Below are 21903 nucleotides of genomic sequence, written 5' to 3' on the forward strand. Positions count from 1 at the left end.
CCCCAATGGCCACAGTAGCTCCTGCATAAAATTTCTCTTCATGTCTACCTGGCTGCTGGTGCACAGCTCATCTCTTTTCTTTTATTTACAATGTTTATATGTAGTCTAGTCTGGAAAGATAATCAGCATTGCTGCTATTGCTTTTGGGGGGAAGAAATTCTAGAGACTAAAACAAATTTATTATGGTTTAAAAGTCCTTCATAAATGGAAACTAAATTTTTCCTTAGGTAGTGTTTTTTGTTATATTCACTATCCTTAATGTGTACACATAAGTGTTGCAAAATTGCAAAGATAGGAGCTGAGGGAATTGTTTTTAAAAGTGTACTGAGTAGGAATTGTTTACTGGTGTGGGATAGCATATGAACATACATAGTCTTTGTCAGTGTGAAGCATATTTAAATGCATCTTTCTTAGTATGGAAATATGTATCTTTTAAACTATCCATATGATACTTACTGTTTTACAGCTAAACCATAATATAAAAAATGTGACTGTGCGACCAAGTAGAGGGAAACTGTGTTCCTTGATTATATCATTAAAGGATACTAGTTACCTGACAGTGGATAAAATATCACCTAAGGATGCAGAGGAAATGAAGCAGTTTCTGGAAGCTGTTCAAAATGGAGTTCATACAGGTTAGTGTTAATTATAGATTTAGAGTGTGGGGAAATGACTTCACTACTTGTTTAGGCTAAAATCAACTTTTATAAACAAAGTCTACAGTTAGTGAAAAAATAAAATGCTAGTAAAGCTTCTTGTATATACATTTATAAATCATAAAATGGTGTATTTTTGTTGTAGCTGTGAAATCATCCCAAGGGTCTGGCAGTTTTGGTGTTCTGGGCAGCAGAACCACACAGAAGGATTCTAATAGGCAATTCCCATATATTGAAAACCAGGTATTTTAATCTGTTTCCTTCTTTTCTTATGCTCCTATTTCTATATCTGCTGTATACAATAAATATTATCTGTCCACATATTTAGTAGTGAAAAATGGGAAAAATTTGAATTTGTGTATATAATAATCTTTAATATCTCCCAATAAATTTCATTCCAGAATAAAACAGCCTGTGGGCATTCCCACCAGATATGGAGAAAGTCCCTTTATTCCCACAGGTTGATGATTTCACTGATCTCAAAAGTTAAAACTATCTTATACAGAATACAGTAACTTTGCTTCCCGTCCTTTTGCCCCAAAATGTTGCATCTAAGGGAGATTAGGCAGAACCTTCTTGGTGTCTGTAGGGAAGAACAAAAGACTTTATTATTTCATTCATCTATTCAGGGAAGACATTTCTAAGTTCACCTTCAGTAGGTGAGTCTGTCAGCCTTGGCTACCAGTTTCGACTTCTTCCAATCCCAGAAGGTCTCTTTTCCTGCTCAGTGAGGGGAACAGCCACATTGGGGGCCTCTGACACATATGCTTTCCTTTTCCCGAAGTTTCAGATCAATTTAGAATGTCACACGGGACACATTTGGGGCAATTGTTTCTAAATTTTGTCTTTGAACTGGGAGGAGACAGCCCCCATGCCACCAAGAGTGGAGATAGGAAGTTTAATGTAGCCCTTCGTCTGGAGACTGATGGGTGGAGTCACTTGCAGGATGCCCTCCCATCTCCAAGGAGAAGGAACACTCGCGATAAGTTCAAGGTTCCGTTTCAGGCCACTGTTCTTAAAGAATATATATTGCTTCTGACTCTGTAGCACTTGTAGTCTAGTCTGCCAAATAAAGGAATAGTAGTTAGAGGCTGATTGAGACTAAATCTGAATACCACACCTGTATCTTACCTTTATTTGGACGGTAAGGAGGTACCTCCTAAGATCTTCTTCTTCAAACTGTTCTACTATTCTTTTTGCTTTTCATTTACAATATGCAACCCGGCCAAAGAGGATTTCTGATGTGAGGTGGTTACATACAGCCAGGCATCTAGTTAGCCTACACAGGTAATCTAGCAGGTTCACAGTCCATTTGGGATCCTATGCGTGAATCAGTGACTGCAGCGAAGTCTGTCATCATGGCAACTTGAAATATGGCTACTGCAGTAAAATTATGGCAGCTGCTTATAAGTTCTGTATGAAAGCGCCAGTTACTACAGATGTAATCCATATGCAGTGTTTGCTGGGTTGCCAGGTGGCCTGCTGATAGCATATGTGCCACTGACTCTCTGAAATGGGTCCATGATTTGAAATACAGTATGCTGTACTGATTACAGTGTTTATGATTCTCATAGACTCCTTCAAAAAAAGGGATTGTAGAAAATAAAGATGAAACTCAACTTCGTAAGGTGCTGGGCAACCCAGGAAGGGCATCCATTAAGAATTCTTCAGTAACTGGAACGCCTGGCTACCGAGTTACCATTTCTAGTCCTTCTGCTGCTTCAACACCTCACAGAACAGGGCTGTTGGAAAACCGGTATGAAAATAAACTTTTAAGGCACTGCAGCCTTTGATATACATTCATTAAAACATGAATAGCTTTGAACATAGTATTAGTAAACTGCTTTTCCATGTCTTTATTAACACTCTTTGGAAAATGTACTAAAAGCTTTAACTCTAAACTAGCTGGAAGGCAGTTAACCATTTTTACATTTTATGATAAGACTTATGGAGGTTTCATGAGAATGTGAGTTGGGCTCACATTGTTTGCCTGTTGACGAAAGGATTTCTCCCCCTTAATAAAACAGTGAAAGAAGGAAAAGGACACCACCTACCTCCGAGATGAATGAAGATTACCCAAAAGAGAATGATTCATCAACGTATGTTGTTATGGTTCTTACTTTTTATTCCCCTCCCCCCACATTAATTCTATTAGAAAAAAAACTCCTTAATCTCTCTTCACTCTTATTTCATAATGCCTTGCAAACATGAAGCACTTGAAAATTGTAAGGATTCAGAAATATGGAATGTTGTATGTTTTTAGTTTGGTATGCCAGTTAAAAATGTTCTTCATAGTTGCCCTTCATGGTGATTACTGAATGAGTGATTTGAATCTAATGGTCTTTTATAATTTTACTATTAAAATGTAGGTCTAAAATGTGGCCACAAACATGATATGTGATTTGACGGTGAGTTTGGGGTGACCCAGTGCAAAAATCCTGAGGATCCATGTGGATCCGTGCTTTGTAACCATGTTTTTATGCGATTGCGGCCCCATGAAACAGTGGATGCGTGGATTTTTTGGTGCAGGCTGTTTCATAGACATGCTATGTGATCTGATAGTGAATTTGTGGTGACTCAATGCAGAAATCGTGAGGATCCATGTGCTTTTACCTCCCCGCTCCCCAGCAGCCTCCTTTATCTCTAGAGTCCCTGATGTCCCTCCCGATCCCTTGCCAATCAGCTGCTCAGCGGCTTTGTTTCAACACCCCCTTCCCGCTTTCTTAAAAAAAAACAAAACAAAAAAAACCCATGATCTGCTTTTTGCCCCTGGGCAATTCGACTCCAGGGACCACGCATTTGCTCCATTAGATGCAAAGACATTTCCCCTTACTTTTTAGGAGGAAAAAAGTGTGTCTTATGGAGCGAAAAATACGGTAGTTTGTTCCGGAGCTCTGTTCTTAAGCCGAAACAGTTCTTAACATGAGGCGCTCTTTTGCTAATGGGGCCTCCCACTGGTGCTGCGCCACTGGCGCACGACTTCCACTCGCATTCCGGGGCAAAGTTTACAACTAGGGGCATGTACTTCCGGGTTAGTGGAGCTCATTACCCGAAGCATTTGTAAGGTGGACGGTATGTAACCCGAGGTTCCACTGTACCTGAGATTTTAGGGAACTTGTAATGTTTTACATAACTTATTTAAAGTTATATGGGTTTATCTGCAGCAATAACAAAGCCATGACTGATCCAGCACGGAAATTCTTATATAGCAGCAGGGAAAAACAGATGAGCTTGAAACAGACTGAGGAGAATAGGACATCAGGTAAAATAATGATACTGTTTTTCACCATCTTGTACAATGGCTAACTAGTTAAAACTAAACACATTTTGTTTTTATTTTGAAAACTGAGCTTCTAAAAGTCTCTGTATAATGAAATTATCTTTGTTCTCACTTGAGAAACATTAGAAGGGCAAAAATTAAAATGTAAACCATATGCTTGAGGTTAGCTGAAAGTAAGGAAGTCCAAATGAGAGTTTTATCTTGATAATTGTTTAAATGGGGGATTAGAAGGAGGAGAGAGTGCTACGATTGCATATTACAGAAATGAGTCTGCAATTTTTTTCTGACTTCCCACTGATTTTCCTTATTATTCCACCATGGTGATCAATAAATTAATTCCCCCTGGAGATAGTAACTAAATTAGACATTCTGTACTTGAAATTTAGGAGATAGCATTTTAAATTTATTTTGATAAACAATGCACTGTGTATTTTCAGTAAAAAGTAATGCTAAAGTTGACTGTTCCAGGAGCAATTATAATATCACTCAGTAGATGTTTGCTGGAAACTATGTTGGGGAAAGGCATGCTTCTTTCTTCTTCTGGCTTTGAATCTGAAGTTTCCAGATTAGCAAAGCAACCCTAATAGCTAACATTGTGCCTCTACATATAATATAAAAGCACATATGTCCTGTCTTGGAGGGTTTTAAAATACTTTGTGTGTAATATAGTTACACAAACACCCACTTATATTGCATAAAACTAAGCTTTCTGGAGGTTAAGTGAACCCATGACGTAGCTTATAAATCTCATTGCTGTAGCCAAGGCATAGAGTTTTGAGACGTGATAAGGGCAAAAGATTCCCAAGGTTCATATGATGTGAAATATCTGTATTTTGCCTGGAAGATATATCCATTGCAGTATTTTATAGCAGGGATGAAGCCTTTGGCAGAAACTAATCACAGTTTAATTGTTGCATCTCCTTTGAAATGTTGACTGTTGGACAGTTGTATAGTTTACTTTCTAAAGACAGTTCTTACAGAAATTGATTTCTTTTGCCTTTTAAGGAGTTTTGCCTTTACAATCCTCTTCATTTTATGGAAGCAGATCATCTTCAAAGGATTATTCAGCTGGCAGTTCTAATTTGGACAGGTGAGTACCTTAGCTATTTTCTTTCAAATTCTTGGTCACTGGAGTGCTCCATTCATCAAATGGTGTAGTTCGTTCATGAAAACAGCTTCTTATGTTACTCTTAGCACCATTTCAAACGTTTTCTGTATAGGAGTAAGCAAATCATAAAATGCTGGGTGCTGTGCTAATTGAATACATCTAGGTGATATAAGAGCGCATGCCCTGTCCTGTATAAATGGGTAAATACACACATGCAGATCAGCCTGATACTAGTCAGCAAGACATTTTGGCAGACCTTTGTACCCAAGCAAAAAACCCTGTGGCTCTTGGGTTGTTGCATCTTCCTCATCTACTAGCTGCGGCCAGGGAAGCTCCTTTTCTACAGTGACAGAAAACCTCTTGGTTGTTTAGTATGTACAAGACTAAAGTACCTAATGGTGCATATGGCTTATGGCTGCCATCTAATGCCTTGTCCAAAAGGCAGTAATCAGTCAGGGAAAACCTTTAAGTTAAGCTTTCTTGGGTAGAGCAATATTGATTATAGTCTACAGAAATGTGCACAAAGGAAAACTTGGAATGGGTGGCCATAATTTATAAACTCCATGTTGGTGTAGCTAGGAGGAGATTAGAGCAGGGGTGGTAACCTGTGGCCTGCCAAAGGTGCAGCAATAAAACGGCTAGTACATTTGCAAAGCTAAGCAAGGTCTAGTATAGTTTCAGATTGGATGTGGGAGGGGGGAGCGTGTTGAGATTCCTGCATTGTAGGGGATTGGACTAGATGACCCTTGGGGTCCCTTCCAGCTCTACAATTCTTTGATTCTATGACTACAACTCCCTTCAGCCTCATGCAGTATGACCAGTAATCACATCCATGGGTTAAAAAGATAGAAAGCAGGTATTATTTTTGCTAAGACTGGTCTATCCTGCTTCATCTAGTATCTGCCACAACTGTGTATTATGCTTCAAACTCCCATGCCTGTGGGGTATTCAGCATGCTAGCCAAATTTTATTTCTGCTCATCTTCTGCTGGAGTATGTTTAGCACTGTGAGCAGCGATGGAAGTATACATATTTTAAGTGTTTGGGGAACAGATGGCATTTATTTATTGGGGGGGGTATTTGTTTTTGTTTCATTATGTATTTTGTATTCTTCTGTTATGAACCACCCTGGGATCTTTGGATGAAGGGCAGTATACATAAATAATAGTAGTAATAGGTAATAGTAGTAGCAGCAGCAGCAGCAGTAGTAGTAGTAATAATAATAATAATAATAATAATAATAATAATTTTATTTCACAATGCTTTATTCCAAAAGTGTGATCTTCAAGTGTAAAGTATTTTTAAGGAGAACTTGTTATACATACTTAAAAACCGTGCAAGTTGAAAAATGAATTTAGAATTCTTTTTACTTCTACTTCCAGCAGGTTTATCTATAACAGGGAGCTGGAAATGTGTTGCTCTTTAGTGGGGTCTGTGACTAATACTCAGAGGAGTCTTTGTAGGCTGTATAAATGTGATTCATAATCACATATGGCCCTTCTGTGGATGCAAAGCATCCTGCGTGTGTGAGAGGAAGAGGAAGAGGAAGAATGAACAAACATTTTGGGAGGCTGACCACCTTGTGATAACTTCCTTTTGATGCATCCCCATTCAAAGCATCCTCAGTGCTCATGGAATATGACTGCTGCTTTATCACTGGTGGCAGTAGCTGGCATTGTTATTCTTGAGATGGATTTGATGGCTATTTATCCATCTCGCCTTGTAGGACTAATCTGTTGAATCAGACTCCTTCTGCGAAAAGAAGCTTGGGGTTTCTCTCTCAGCCAGCCCCTCTCTCTATTAAAAAAATGAGACCTAACCAGGATTACATGGGATGGAACAAGCCACGAGTCCCTCTTTCCACTCACCCACAGCAGCAATTGCAAGGGTAAGTTTTTAGATTTTCAGTTTCTGTGTGTGGGCACACTCTGTTCTCAGTTTAGGTATTGGTTACATAGAAACAAATCCAACTTGTCAGCTTTTTCTACAACTAGATATCCTTCCAGCACCATATCTCCATGTCTTCATTTTTTAAAACTATTATTCTTGTGCTGTGTGTTTAACATTAAGTTAGAGTCCCTTTGAGCAGGGGCTGCCACTTATGTTCACGCAAACTCAGTATTTAACAATTTAATAGCTTTGTAGATTATTAAGACGGTGAGCAAGGGCGGACCAGAGTTACCATATTTTTCCGTGTTTAAGACTAGGTTTTTTTCCTTTAAAATAATGTCAAAAATTAGGGGGCGTCATATACACGGATACATCTCCCCCCATTTTCTTAAATCTGAGTCTCCCCAATCTTACACATGGGGGCGTTTTATAGACAGAAAAATATGGTGCTTACATTGTTACAACATTCCCTGTTTTACAAGTAGGGTTTTGAATGTATTTCCATCGTCCTAAATCTTTTCCTCTTCTATTTCCTTTTTTACCTCTTCGTCTGCAAATTAAACACGTGAAGTAATGATTCATTGTATTGAGGATTGCCCATCAGGTTTCTAGAAAAGATCTGTGATAATAATGAATCTCAGTGTGTGACAAATCTATTAGTTCCCCCTCTTCTGCATTCCTTGCATTGTTTCAAGAGCCTTTTTGTAAAAAAGAAAATATTTTTGTTTGTTATGTTTAAAGAAAATTAATAATACCGTATTTTTCGCCCCATAGGACGCACCAAGTTTTTTTGGGGGGAAATAAAGAAAAAAAATGTTATTTTCCCCCCAGGCGCTTGTGTGGCTGGCAGCGGGGAGAAGCTCTCTTCTCCCCGCCGCCCGCCTGCAGACCAGGTCCGGGGACAGCGGGAGGACGCGCTGCGCCTCCCAACTGTCCCTGGAGCTTGCGGGGCAGGCAGCGGGGAGAAGCACTCTTCTCCCCGCCGCCCGCCTGCAGATCAGATCCGGGGACAGCGGGAAGACGCGCTTTGCCTTCCCGCTGTCCCCGGAGGTTACGGGGCTGGCGGCCGGGAGAAGCACGCGTCTACCCGCCGTCAGTCTCCAAACCACATCGGGAGACAGCGGGATGGCAGCGTTCCGCCTCCCCGCTGTCCCCCGACCTTGTGGGACTGGCGCTGCGGCTCTCCTGAAGCCTGGAGAGCGAGAGGGGTCGGTGCGCACCAACCCCTCTCGCTCTCCAGGCCTCAGCGAAAGCCTGCATTCGCCCCATAGGACGCACATGCATTTCCCCTTCATTTTTGGAGGGGAAAAAGTGCGTCCTATAAGGCGAAAAATACGGTATCTTCAGATGGATTTGTCACAAGCATCTTATGGGTAGTTTGGATGACAGTTTATAAGATCATGCTTATAGACCTTACAAGTACAGGCCTACTACTTAAGAAGCCTAAATGGAATCTGGGATCTAATTGGCTCTTATCTATAAACATCATACAAAGGTTTGTTTAGAAATCTTTCCACACTCTGTTGTGTAATGTTATGATTGTTATTCATTGCATACTCCAAGCAGACAGACTCCTACTCCTAATCAGTGTGTGTATGCATGTGTGTGCACACTGTAGTCCATAGGTAGGCAAACTAAGGCCCAGGGCCCGGATCTGGCCCAATTGCCTTCTAAATCCGGGAATGGTCCGGGAATCAGCATGTTTTTACATGAGTAGAATGTGTCCTTTTATTTAAAATGCATCTCTGGGTTATTTGTGGGGCATAGGAATTCGTTCATAATTTTTTCCCCAAAATAAAGTCTGGTCTGAGGGACAGTGGACCGGCCCCCTGCTGAAAAAACTTGCTTACCTTCTGTAGTCAGTGTAAAATATCTGTGTTGGAAATGTTCCAATGTAACAACTGTGTCACCTTGTGCTTCTTCACAGGTTTACAAACTTGGGGAATACCTGTTACATGAATGCTATTTTACAATCTCTATTTTCAATTCAATCATTTGCTAATGATCTTTTGAAACAAAATATCCCATGGAAAAAAGTTCCAAACAATGCACTTATCAGGTAAGCACCAGCTTTGTGAGTTAAGTAAACATTTTTTCCTAGTACAGCTTCAAAAGAAGCATTCAGATTTGGCATGCATATATTTTTGATAAAGTCCTATATTTCCTAAGGTTGCTGCTTTTATTACTGCAGTTCCTCATTTATTGAGCCTCTGCTTTTTCCTCTTTCTTTGCTATGGTAATGAATAGATGTGTGCATTGTATTGAAAAAGTTTTGCAAGCACAATAAATGGATGCTTAGAAAAACAGTAAGTCATAAGTTTCCTGGTTATGTGGAGAGGGGCATACCAAAGTTTGAATAATACATTCCTATAAAAAGGGATGTCGTTTTTTTACTGCTCATACAAGATCCTGCTAATAAGCATAACATATTTTATGTGAGTTGATTTTAAAATACATGCAATATAATGGGAAGGAGTGTGAACAAATTTCTAAGGGTATGTTAATTTTGCAGATATTTTTAGCATTAAACAATGCCTAACTTGCTTTTTGACATTTAAATGTCACTGCATTAATTTGTCCAGGCGCTTTACCCATCTGCTTGCTAAAAAAGATGTTTGTAGCCCTGAAGTAAAGAAAGACCTACTTAAGAAGGTGAAAAATGCAATTTCAGCTACTGCAGAGAGATTCTCTGGTTACATGCAAAATGTAAGTATTTCGCTTTCTAGCAGCTGAAGTATTTTAAGGAGTGATGAGACCAACTATGGAAATATTGATGCAAAAAGAGCTGCATAAAATTGTACAATTTCCCACTGAAAAATACCCTTTAAGCATGAGATGCATTTGGTCCCGTGTCTGTATACACATAATGTGTGTTTTGGTTTAGTAAAATGTTTAGTTTATTCTTTTTTGCATTCTTTTTTTCCTTTAGCCTCTCTCTTAATTTGCTTTTGTTTGGTTAAAGTTAGATCTTTTTTCTGTTTTGTTGTTTTTCACCTTAAATAAACAAAGTTGTGATTACGTATTGGGGGAAATGAAAACCACAAGTACGCAGAGCTAGTAAGGAGGAGAATTTTAGGTTTTATTAAAACTATGTTTTAAAACTTAGTTATTTGGGATATTTGTAATTCAAATTGAATAGAATATGTGGATTCTGGTATGAATGTATTGTTTGGGACCTTACCCTCTTTAAGAAATTGAGGTAAATTTGGTTTATATATAAGATACATTTAAATAAATGTGTGAATGGGTCTTGAAAGTCACTATTCTAAGGAAATGTATACATGTTTTTAGGATGCTCATGAATTCTTAAGTCAGTGCTTGGATCAGCTGAAGGAGGATGTGGAGAAGCTGAACAAAACTTGGAAGACTGAGCCAATATCTGGTGAAGACAGCTCTCTAGGACGTATATCTGATGACTTGTCAGCCACCAGGGTGTACACATGCCCAGTAATTGCAAACTTAGAATTTGAAGTTCAACATTCTATCATATGTAAAATGTAAGTATTTTAACAGTTTTTCCCCCTTGTTTCATTGTTCTACGCTTCTGTCTCCTCCTTTCCTTTTCCTCTGCCCCCCTAAAATCTGCTCCAGAAGTCAGGGTGGGTGGGAAGAGGAATTCCATCACATCCACTGGGGGGGTGCTGGATCTCATGCCTAGAGAGCTATACCATCTATGCTGCTGTCATGTAATACCCATTACTACTAGGCATTCCCTTTGTAATTCTAGCTCTTTTGCCCCAAATGATAAATACTTCTCTACTTTTCTCCCACCCTTCTTTTGTAATGTTAATGTTAGAAACAACTACTTCATTTTAATAAGTGCTATTGTTGTCAAAGAAGTTGCAGTTTGGACCTCTTTTTGATATCCTATTCTATTTTTTAATGCTTATTTTGGTTTTTATAATATTAAATAAAGTAACTACAAAATACAACAATATAGAATTCCTATTAATATAAATTACATGTTTCATTGCTTCAATTACATATCCTCTTCTATCTTTGGTAGTTAATTCAGTGAGACTATTTCTCTTACCTCTTCCACTAAATATATGCCAAAATATGTATTTATTTATTCTACATGGTTTTTTACAGACTGGTATTACTTCTTTTATGTAATGCTTATTCTTAAGATATCTGAGTATGACTCATATACTCAGAAATTTGGATATATTTATGAGTTACTAATACAACTTGTAATGAATAGGGAATATGTGGGTAGACTAAAATACACAAGGACATTTTTTTTCCAATGCAGGTGCAGTGAAACAGTCACCAAACGGGAGCAGTTTAATGACCTTTCAATTGACTTTCCAAGAAGAAAAAAACTTCATCCATCTCGATCTATCCAAGATTCCTTGGACCTCTTTTTTAGGGTATGCAATATACAAGGCTTTTTAATATCATTCAGCATATCTTTGATTAACAGATCCTCCCCCCTCATCTCACCATCGAAGTGTCTGAATACTTCTTGCTATCCATTCTTTTCTTCATGCAAAGCTAAGGATGAATGCATAGATTTGCATGGGTTCCCCATCAGCTCTAAGTGAAGACCTAGGTCCTTTGTAGGAATCACTGTTTGGTCAGGTGTGGTGCTGGCATTAGTTGAACAAGACTCAAAATATTACAGAAGCCCAAGCTTCTGCAGCAATAATCTGTTCCATATGTTATGATTTATTTAAATATTTATAAGCCACAATTTTCATAAAAGTACAACATGATAGTACCACATACAAAGTTGCAATAAGATCAGTAAAAACATTAATAAAAACTGCTAGGGTGAAAGAAATCTACATTTTGAAGGCCTATCTGAATAGCACAGTTTTCAGGAAACAGCTAAAAGTAGGCTGGGATGATTCCTGACAAGTCTAGCAAGGAAATCCATAGGGCCTGCCACATTAAAATCTTGGTTCCTAGTAAAGGCCAACTGAATCACAGGGGCATGGGGAGCCACCAGAAGTGCCCATCAGAGGATCTCAGTGATCCAGGTAGAGCACGAGGAACTGGATGGTTTTTAAATTACTTTGAGTCTAAGTAATTTAGGCCTTTGTGAATTATGCACGGAGATGGGGAGTGGAATGAGAGAGAGAGTCAATGAAAATTGATATATAAATCTACCTTTGACACTGGGTGGCCAAGTACAGGAGAAGTTGCCTTTGGTTAGGAATATTAGAATCGTTTGTCCAGTTTTTGTGTTTGAATCTCGGATAAGCGACACTTCTCCAAGTATATTGTAGTACTTACTTTGGACAATAGCGCAGAGAACACATATTAAGAAGAAATAACTTTATTATTCTACACTGCTCAGCTTTGACCCCACACTTGGCAAGGCTACCTTTCCAAAACTAAACTTATTTGTCTCACTGTTATTCTAATTATTTATTGAATTTATATACCTCCCTATACCCGGGGGTCTCAGGGTGGTTCACAGAATAGCTAGTTGGAACCTTCAAGGCAACTTATGTAACCATTTAGAGACCAGTAGCAAAATTCTAACCAACAATATCTAACACATATGTTGATCAGACCTCATCAGTATCTAGTCACATTAATGAATCCTTTGCTGCAGTCATGTGCACATTTACCTGGGAGTAAACCCCTTTCAAAGCAGAGCAACTGCTGAATGAAGATGCATGGGTTTGTACTGATTCATAGAACAAAACACTTCTTTCAGTGCTGCCATACTGTTGGGTTTAGTCATATATCTGAGCTGATTATAGTTCCCATAAAGCTGGAGTCCACAGGGTAGCCTCTGTGCTAGACAGACACCAGCCTCCCGCAGAGCACTATAATCAATGTGAACCATACAGTTTATTTGCCAATTGCATTCTGAAATAGAAAGTGAGTCTCTGCACTTCTGAGATAGACAGTTACCTGTTCCTAAAATAAGGTTTGATAGATTACAATCCTTGTATTGCATTCATTGTTTGTATTATGTCTCTTAGGCAGAGGAGATAGAATATTCTTGCGAGAAATGCAATGGAAAATCTGCTCTTGTTACACACAAATTCAGTCGGTTTCCCAGGTAGGTATATGGTCTTGGTACAAAATTGTATGAAAATACTAGTAACTTTCAGGCTATATAGAAGATGAACAAAATGAATGATGGGTAAAAGTTTAATATTGGTTTAAAAGTGGCTGCCTTGCTCGATTGTAAATGTAGAACAAAATAATGTTAGCACTGGTCTTGAAAGACCTACATTGGCTCCCAGTACGTTTCCGAGCACAATTCAAAGTGCTGGTGTTGACCTTTAAAGCCCTAAACGGCCTCTGCCCAGTATACCTGAAGGAGCGTCTCCACCCCCATCGTTCTGCCCGGACACTGAGGTCCAGCGCTGAGGGCCTTCTGGCGGTTCCCTCATTACGAGAAGCAAAGCTACAGGGAACCAGGCAGAGGGCCTTCTACCGGTAGTGGCACCCGCCCTGTGGAACGCCCTCCCATCAGATGTCAAATAACTACCTGACATTCAGAAGACATCTTAAGGCAGCCCTGTTCAGGGAAGTTTTTAATCTGTGATATTTTAGTGTATTTCTGGTTTTTATGGAAGCCGCCCAGAGTGGCTGGGGAAACCCAGCCAGATGGGCGGGGTATAAATAATAAATTATTATTATTATTATATAGCCCTGAAAATAGGAGTTCAGTAGATGGCCTTGAGGATGCTTTATAGCATCCCTGTTTGACAGAAGGGACTTGCAGCTGCAGAATTCTCATTCTAACAAAAATTGTGGCATACTTTGATGCTAGATGAAAAACTATATATTCTCATGACCTTTCCCACCCACACAGTTTTATTACGTATTGATAGCAAGCTGGGGAAAGAGCACCAGGTCTCTGTGTTGTGGGAGAAGTATTCTGTCTGGGAATAAAGAACTCCTTTGTATCTTTGTTAAAAAGACATTTATGAAGTTTCCAACTGTTTTTGTGTCTTGAAGGGTCTTGATTCTTCACCTGAAACGGTACAGCTTCAATGTGGCACACTCCCTCAATCACAAAGTTGGACAGCAAGTGGTTATACCAAGATTTTTAACCCTGCAGTCACACTGTACAGAAAGCACAAGGTCCCCACTTAATCTGGGGTGGAGTGCACAGTCAGCAATGTAAGCTACGCCTTTTATTCCTCCTTTACCTACAAGCCTACAAACATCTTTGAAATACTTCATGATAGATACTTTTCTTTAGGAAAAGGTTGTGATCATTTCCTTTTTATATTGCGTTTAACCAACTTGATCTTAGAGGTTTGACTCAGTTGTCCTGTTCTGCAGGTCGTTCTCGCTGGTCTATGACTTCCAGGAACTTGAATAAAGTTAATTGAGGGTGCTAGTGGGGGATTGCTTAAGAATGAGGATAACTATAAAGTGTACATTTGGAAAAATGAGTTAGACAGGAACAGGCTTCAGCAGTGCCCTACTGAGAACCATTGCAAAAAGTGTAAAGGGATAAGGTATTTTAACATATATTTTGTAGCATTGTATTGTTAATCCAGTGCAAAGGTTTCTTGTCACATTTTTTTAAAGATATAGACTAGAGTTTGGGGTCACCGTCAGAATGGTCATGCATAGTTGGCTTTCAAATGTCATACAGTAAACACCTGCTTTTGTTTTAATTAGCTCTCGACCACTGAAAGTATCCCAAATGGTGAATTCCTGTTCTGCCAGCATTTTCACGCCCTGTCGGTAAGTAACAGGTTTACATGGCTATGGAACCTGCAGTGAATAAGTATACAAAAACAACCCTGATTCTCTTCACTTTTTTATTGTACATCCTTGCTTTTATAATCAGATTAATTCTGTGTGGGTATTAGCGAGCAGGCTGAAGCATGTTGGACATTTGGTAGCTATATTTTCTCCACTTGGTTAAATTGTGGATAAAAGTAATATTTTACTGCTGTAGCTGTTTCAAGCTAAGACCCTGTCTGAAACAATCCCAGTCTGACAAATTGTTTCTCCTCTCTGTGGGAATGAGCCATGTTCCTCTTCGCCCCTCCCAAACGCACCTGGCTTCAGCAAAACATTTTGGTTTCTTAATGCACAGCTTTCCAAGCCAACTGACCCAGCTCATTTCATATTCATAATGACAATTGAAAAGGATGTGTCATGTATTTTATATGGGTTACACTGAAATAGTAAATTTTAGCATGAAGCATTCTATGAGCAGATCCACACCGTACACCTAAAGCATGTTTACTGCGCATGGCTTCCCCCAACAATCCTGGGAACTGTAGTTTGTTAAGGCTGTTTGGACTTTTAGCTCTGTTTGTGAGGGAGGAATTACAGTGGATTCTTTGGGGAAGGTCATTTGCTTTACACGTATGATGTGGATTTGCCCTGTGTATATTATATCCGAACCAGTTCAAAATTGCTGAGCTGGTTACCAAACCATTTTTTAAAAAGTTGTTGAGTGACCACCATCAACAATTAGTGACTTGGAAAATGCCATTGAACCAGACGGAAGTTTGTAATCTTGGTGCTCAAGAGCTGCAGGAATACTAATCCTTACCTTGTGCAGAACATTCTAAATGTGGATTAAGAAATTTTTAATATCTTATTGTTAAGGGTCGATGTTACCTGAATTGTAGAAGTGCTGTAGGTTAGTGGATTTATTTGAATTCGTGTATTAAAACTGTATAGCTGTAATGTGAAACCTCCTTTTTTAACCTGATGTTATTTGTCCCTGGCAGATTTTTTCAAAGGTAAGGAATAAAGGTTCTGTGTTTACTTTTCAGAAAGTACTCGTTCAAGTTTAAATGTCCTAATCTAAGCACCCTGGATTCAGACAGTGAAGATGAACCGCTGAAACGTCCCGTTGCAAACAGCCAAAAACAATGTGATTTCCAAAGCAGGGAACAGCAACGAGAAGAACTAGAGAAAGTAAGGAGAGGGTTAGGGGCAGGGGAAGCAAACACGCTCTGTGACCTGTCTTCCCCAATCTAGTGCTCTGTTACCTGTCTTCCCCAATCTAGTGCTCTTCATATACTTTGGGCCACAACTTCCATCGGCCCCAGCCAGTATAGCCTAGTTGGAGGAGCTAGAAGTTGGAATACAAAACAACTAGAGGACATCAGATTGAGGAAAGCTGCTTTATTGCCCATATGCAAAGCGGATGATTGAGAAGACAGGAATAGGGAAAAGTGTGCTCTCGCTCTGCCTGTCTCTGTGTGGGTGTGCACAACTGTGAAAAGCTATGGCGAGTGCCAGCCCAGTTGGGAACAAATGGCATTAAAGCCTGAAGAGGAATGAACAATCCAGGTCCATAAAACGTGGTTCACATTGCCAGACATCTCATTGCTGGTACTTTCTGGCTCTTTTACACATTCTTCTTTTCATCTTGATCTGCTTTGTGTGGAGAGATTTTCAAACATTTGAAGTGGCTCGTGGACTGGTGTAAATACTAGAGTAGTTCCAAATAGCCATAAGTTGGTGTGGACATGCACTGAAAAGATACACTGCAGTGTGTGTCGCAATGCACCAGGTGGTAACAAATGGAGAAGCCCTTCTCAGGGCGTAACTGTGCCTCTTCAGTCCTGAAAACCTGACACTTGTAGATCTGGTGATCAGAGACAGTTTTGGCTCTCAAGAAAATGTTGCACTAGTTTTGTGAGTGGTTAGCTCAGCCTCTGTGGTAGTCATACCTACCCAAACCATTGTGCCTTTATCACCTGCAGGGTTCAAAGAAAATCAAAACAGAGAGTGATAAGGCTTCAGAGCCAACAAATGCTGGCTTTGATGGAATGAGTGAGGAGGAACTTTTAGCAGCAGTCCTGGAAATCAGTAAGAGGGAAACATCACTGTCGCTGAGCCATGATGAAGACAAGCCCACAAATAGTCCAGACACTGGCTTTGGAGATGATGAGCTGCAGGAATTGCCAGATCATATGGAACCTATGGATGTGGAGAAGCCTAAAGCCCTTGCAGAGCCAGGTAAAAGTAACATTTCAAACAGTTTTTTAAAATAATATATCATTTTTCTACATTTCAAAATCATTTTACAAACTTTAAAATATCCAATGACTTCCCTTCTTCTCCTTCCATGGTTCATATTATATATAATACTTTCCTGCATATTTTACTATAACCATTCAAATCAATTTTCCACTTTTACATTGATCAAATATTGTTTGTTGAATTTATCTTCATGCTGCCAGCGTTTTCAGCTGTGTACAATTATTTTCCATATATTCAATAAACATTTTCCACTCTTCTTTAAATAAAATCCTTTATTATTTTATTCACATAATATACATTCTTTACAGCAAACAACTCCAAAATAAGCAGACAACCTTTCTAAAACTTTTTGAAACTGCTCATCCATGTTTTTGACCAACATTTTGGTTTTGTCTGAATTTATTTTAAAACCTGCCACTTCTCCAAACCTTTTAATTTCTTCTAGCGGTTTGGGAACGCTCTCCAATGGTTGTTTCATTGTTAACACCACATCATCAGCAAATGCCCTTAATTTATAGACTCTACATCCCACTTCAGTACCTTTCATTTCTCCTTATATTCTGAAGCAATATTTCTAACATCAAGATAAATAACAACGGAGAACTTTGTCTGGTTCTTTTTCTTACTTGACATTTGTCTGAGAGAATATTATTTACTAATATGATGAGAGTTACCTGTAGCTCCATAAATCTATTCTGTTGGTTTTCCCAACACTCTGGAGCAGATTTGGGGAGGGCACAGGGAGAGGAAGTAGAAGGGTTTTTTTATGCAAACGCAAATCCTTGCACTAACAGAACCAATTTGGATACTGTCCTATGTTGATCTTTTCACATGTAAAAATATGGCTATCCATTTTAAGTTCCACTTTTATTATAAAAATAAGCATAGGTTACTTAAAGACAACCCATGTGGAGAATCATGCAAAAATTGCCTTCTATTTCTCTTCATTTTTAGAAACTTAATGTAAAATAAAAATAAAAAATGGGAATACCAAATTAAATCAGAAGTCCAGAAAGGCAAAATTTAGGGTGAGCTTGGTTTCTCATGCTGCATACTTCAGGCACATAGGTGCAAATAATCTTTGCTCAGTGTGGTTTTTTTAAAAGGTGTACACTAAAATACTTGATACCACTCATTTTTAAAGCCTTGATCAAGTGGGAAAATGTTCTTCACTGCAGAAAACACTCCCCCCCCCCCTTGATAGAATTCATCCTGAAATACCAGTAGATGTCACTCTGCTCCTGAGACTTGGGTAGAATGAAAAGGACTTAGCTGTTGACCACCAAGAAAAGTCCCCCCTGCAACCGCTGCTAAAAACAAAATTAAAGCATAAATGTGGTATTTTTGTTTCCATAGGTTTTGCCAACTTCCCTGAGATAACTAAAGATTTTGATGAGAATAAGGAAAATAAAACTCCGGAAGGCACTCAAGGGGAGGTTGATTGGCTGCAACAGTATGACATGGAGCGAGAAAGAGAGGAACAGGAGCTACAGCAGGCTTTGGCTCAGAGCCTCCAAGAACAAGTAAGAGCCAATGCTCTTTCACAAGCACTTGGAAATCAAAACAGCCAACCAGAGATTCCTTCTCTGGTGATAGGAAATCACAGGGCACAGTTAGTGTCTCCTTTAAGAAGACGTATAAGAGGGGTTATTTTAGCCTGCTCCATAACACAGTACAAGAGACCTTTGATTACTAATCTTTTTTGGGGGGGGCATTGAAGAGCTTTTGTAAAGTTGGATTTGAAAGCTTTCATGAATACTTTCAAACCGATGAGCTGAATAGGCATAGTAGTGTTTAGGGAAGCTTTTAATGTTTGATGCATTACTGTATTTTAATATTTTGTTGGAAGCCGCCCATAGTGGCTGGGGAAGCACAGCCAGATGGGCAGGGTATATATAATAAACTATTATTATTATAGTCATTGGGAATTATTGTGAATTATGAGGCGAAATACTCTAAAAATAAAAGGGTTTGTCTTATAACTGCCCTGATTGAAGTAAGTGAGAGGGCTTTTGGGGAATACAGAGCCACCTACCAATGAAATCTGTTTTTTGTTAAGCTGCAAGCACTGATACTCTTAGAATTCTTCTTAAATGCAGCAGATTTTTCCATTCTTCATTAATGGCTTGTGTCCTCATTTAGCTTTAGGCAGAGAGTAGCATACGTTTTGCTACATTGCGGGAAATTTTGTTCAGAACTATTGTGCTTTGCAAGCAGTTCACATTCATTTCAAGACTTTTCAAAAGAAAAGCTGTAGAGAGCTTGTTGTGGCACTTGGGGACTTGCTGTGTTGCATACCAAACTTGAGCAACTTGAACAACCTTTTAATTAAGGCTGGCCCTGTGGAACATTTGGGCTCTGGCTGGTCTCAAACGTGCCTGCACAGGGAATTAGGTTTGTTGTAGAAACTAGAGTTGCATAGTTCTCAGTGGTAGTAACAGAGAACCTATAAAAAGAACAGGAAGTGTCTCAGTGAACTAAGTTTGGTTCTCTACCCCAGCAGGAGGCGCGGGAACAAAAAGAAGATGATGACCTTAAACGAGCCACTGAATTAAGTCTGCAAGGTGAGATGTACAGGAGAAAATAGGGATGAGTTTTCCTATCATTCCACAATTGCTCACAGTACTTGAAAGGAAGCTGGTATTTTGTTCTTTGCCTCATTTGTATTACTTTGTGCTCTAGTCCTTCCAGTTTAGGTTCAATATAAAAGCACATTCAGCTGGTAAACTCTGAAACACAACATGCAGATCAGTGGAATTGTTTTATTATTCTTTCTTTTTTTCTTCCCTTGAAATTCCTCATTTTCTGTCAGAGAATCCTCATTAAGTTCACATTCCAATTTCATTTTCTGCAAATTTTTGGCAGCAACTCTGCTTAAAAGCCTTTGTAAAAAGTAAATGGTTTAAGCTCTCCCCCAAGTGAGTTTTCTTTGCCTTCCAATGAATACAACGGGGGGAAATGTGTTTGTTTGGTAGACAGTTACAGGATGTCAGGGAACTGCCATCGGAGCCAAGGGTGGTGGTGAGGCTCCATAATGATGCTGGAGAGGGAACCAGCAAGGAGAGAGAGGAAGCTTCCGCTGGGGAAGGAAATAGACGTGACGCTAGGGAGAAGGGGGAGTCTGAGGGAGCTTCGGAGAGAAGGCTCCAGGACTCTTCCAGTGAAGCCAGAGGGGAGAGCACGGGACCTCCTCTGGGGACGCCCACTCTGCACAGAAAGGTTTCGCGCAGAGAAGGCAGGCGGCGATTGGGTGTGAAAGAACTTCTATGTTGGAAGAAATTCAGGAAACGCCCACTGACGGATTCTGCCAGTGATTGAGACAGTCACGGTGCACTGACTGTCCAGCCTGGGGAAAGTTTTAACCAAACTACTCAGCTCGGAGCAGTTTGCCCCTTACGCACAAGCAACCCCATACCCCATTACACAGGACATAAAGGAATTGACTCATATCATTGCTGCATGAAAGCACAGATAGTTAAGAGATGCAAAGTACTGGTTTTCTACTGAAGGCTTTTGCTACTAGAGAGAGGTAGATACAATGCTGGTTGGATTTGTGGGCGTAGCAGAATGCTCTATAGGCAATCATAGCTTGTTTTCTGTGGTTCCTTCTCCCTTTCAGTTTGTTCTGCTGACCAACTGTACTGTGCCTTGTATGTAGGCTGATCTGTGATCCACCAATCCTGACCTGTCTTACCGAGTCAGTGGTAAAAATGTGAATGTCAAATTTCCAAATCTGTAAAACTTAACAACATGGGGTTTAATCCTGGTTTAGGTGATCTACAGCAAAAGCTATGACAAGTGGCATAACTTTCATATGCAAGTAATTAACTCAAAGCAGAACTTTTTTATTTAGCAGTAAGCAGAGTTGGCTTCAGAGTATTATTATTGCGATGATGGTGGTGGTGGTGATAGTTCTGTGAAAACTAAAGCAGAAATGTTACAGAACCTCAAAGCTTAAAATTTCCCGCTACTTAGAAAAAGTTGCATGTATTTTGCTCAGTCCAGCAACTATTAAATTTCTATATTTTGATCACTTCTTGCCATGAGCGAAGAGGCAAGATGCTAACACACTAGTTGCATTCCACCTTTTAACTGGAGCAGCAACATTTGAGAGCAGTACCTCAATGAAGCCTTAAAAGGATGTTTCCTTGCATAAAATTGAAAATACAGAAACTATTTGCTGTGTGTATATAGAATATTTACTTGATGCCCATTATTACAGTGCTTTATTTAGCAAAGGAGAGGGAAATATTTTGGATAAATGGTGTGCTGGTATATTGTCAGTTTTGTGATATGCTTATGATCAAGGGTCTTAAACAGTATCATTTTCATGGTGTTTAGAGTTTAACAGCTCTCTTCTGGACAGCCTTGGCTCTGATGAGGACTCTGGGAATGAGGATGTTCTGGACATGGAGTACTCAGAAGCAGAAGCTGAGGAATTGAAAAGAAATGCTGAGGTGATGGTCTGGGCTATTGGGACTAGTTCCCATTTTATTACTATACGTGGAGTAAAAGCATATATAAATGCTTATGGGGAGCTTTTCTGTTTTGATGGTTCAGGTTGTTTGGTATGATATCCTTAGCTATCTTTGAGACTGTTTGTAAAGTTCTCTCAGTGGGTGGTGTTTGAGACTTGGGTTCAAATGCCTGCCTCATCATTTGGATGAGTTACTCTTCCTCTTGAAGATGAGGGTGGAGAAATAGTGATTTCCCTTTAGGGAGAAGGATGGAGTGGGGGAAATGCACATCTTGATTTGTTGGCTAAGCAGGGGTGGGGGGACTTGTGGCCTTGTATAGATTGTTGAACTCCAGTTCCTATCAGCTCTAGCCAGCATGACCAGTGGTCAGAAACTAAGGGAGCTGTAGTGTAGCAATGTCTGGAGAGGACCACAGGCTCTGCATCCCTGGGTTAATTAAGCTGGTATTTCATGCAGCACAGTAATTACATTATTGGTAAGATAAGTTTCTTAATTGTGAAGTAATCATACAAGCACCTGTTTAGTATTATGTTGAAGTTTTGTTTTGTTTGTT

At 39.5% G+C, this 21903-nt stretch overlaps 1 protein-coding gene across 3 annotated transcripts in view; it reads left to right on the plus strand.

Moving 5' to 3' along the window:
- Positions 1–21903, plus strand: part of USP37 (ubiquitin specific peptidase 37) — a 32577-nt gene that overhangs the window by 4704 nt on the left and 5970 nt on the right. For 2 of the 3 annotated variants that reach the window (XM_081852606.1, XM_081852607.1), the window contains exons 3-21: positions 467–635; positions 802–899; positions 2231–2412; positions 2684–2755; positions 3821–3918; positions 4942–5026; positions 6770–6931; positions 8861–8992; positions 9516–9639; positions 10225–10430; positions 11189–11306; positions 12876–12955; positions 13864–14028; positions 14539–14604; positions 15654–15798; positions 16593–16848; positions 18229–18395; positions 19373–19436; positions 21214–21329. In XM_081852606.1, the coding sequence (XP_081708732.1) occupies positions 467–635; positions 802–899; positions 2231–2412; positions 2684–2755; positions 3821–3918; positions 4942–5026; positions 6770–6931; positions 8861–8992; positions 9516–9639; positions 10225–10430; positions 11189–11306; positions 12876–12955; positions 13864–14028; positions 14539–14604; positions 15654–15798; positions 16593–16848; positions 18229–18395; positions 19373–19436; positions 21214–21329 (2505 nt within the window). The remainder of the gene's footprint in view (positions 1–466; positions 636–801; positions 900–2230; positions 2413–2683; positions 2756–3820; positions 3919–4941; positions 5027–6769; positions 6932–8860; positions 8993–9515; positions 9640–10224; positions 10431–11188; positions 11307–12875; positions 12956–13863; positions 14029–14538; positions 14605–15653; positions 15799–16592; positions 16849–18228; positions 18396–19372; positions 19437–21213; positions 21330–21903) is intronic. The other variant, XM_081852608.1, reaches the window with a different exon arrangement.

This window comes from Podarcis erhardii, assembly GCF_964252035.2.
Source record: "Podarcis erhardii genome assembly, chromosome: 1".
Classification (NCBI taxonomy): Eukaryota; Metazoa; Chordata; class Lepidosauria; order Squamata; family Lacertidae; genus Podarcis; species Podarcis erhardii.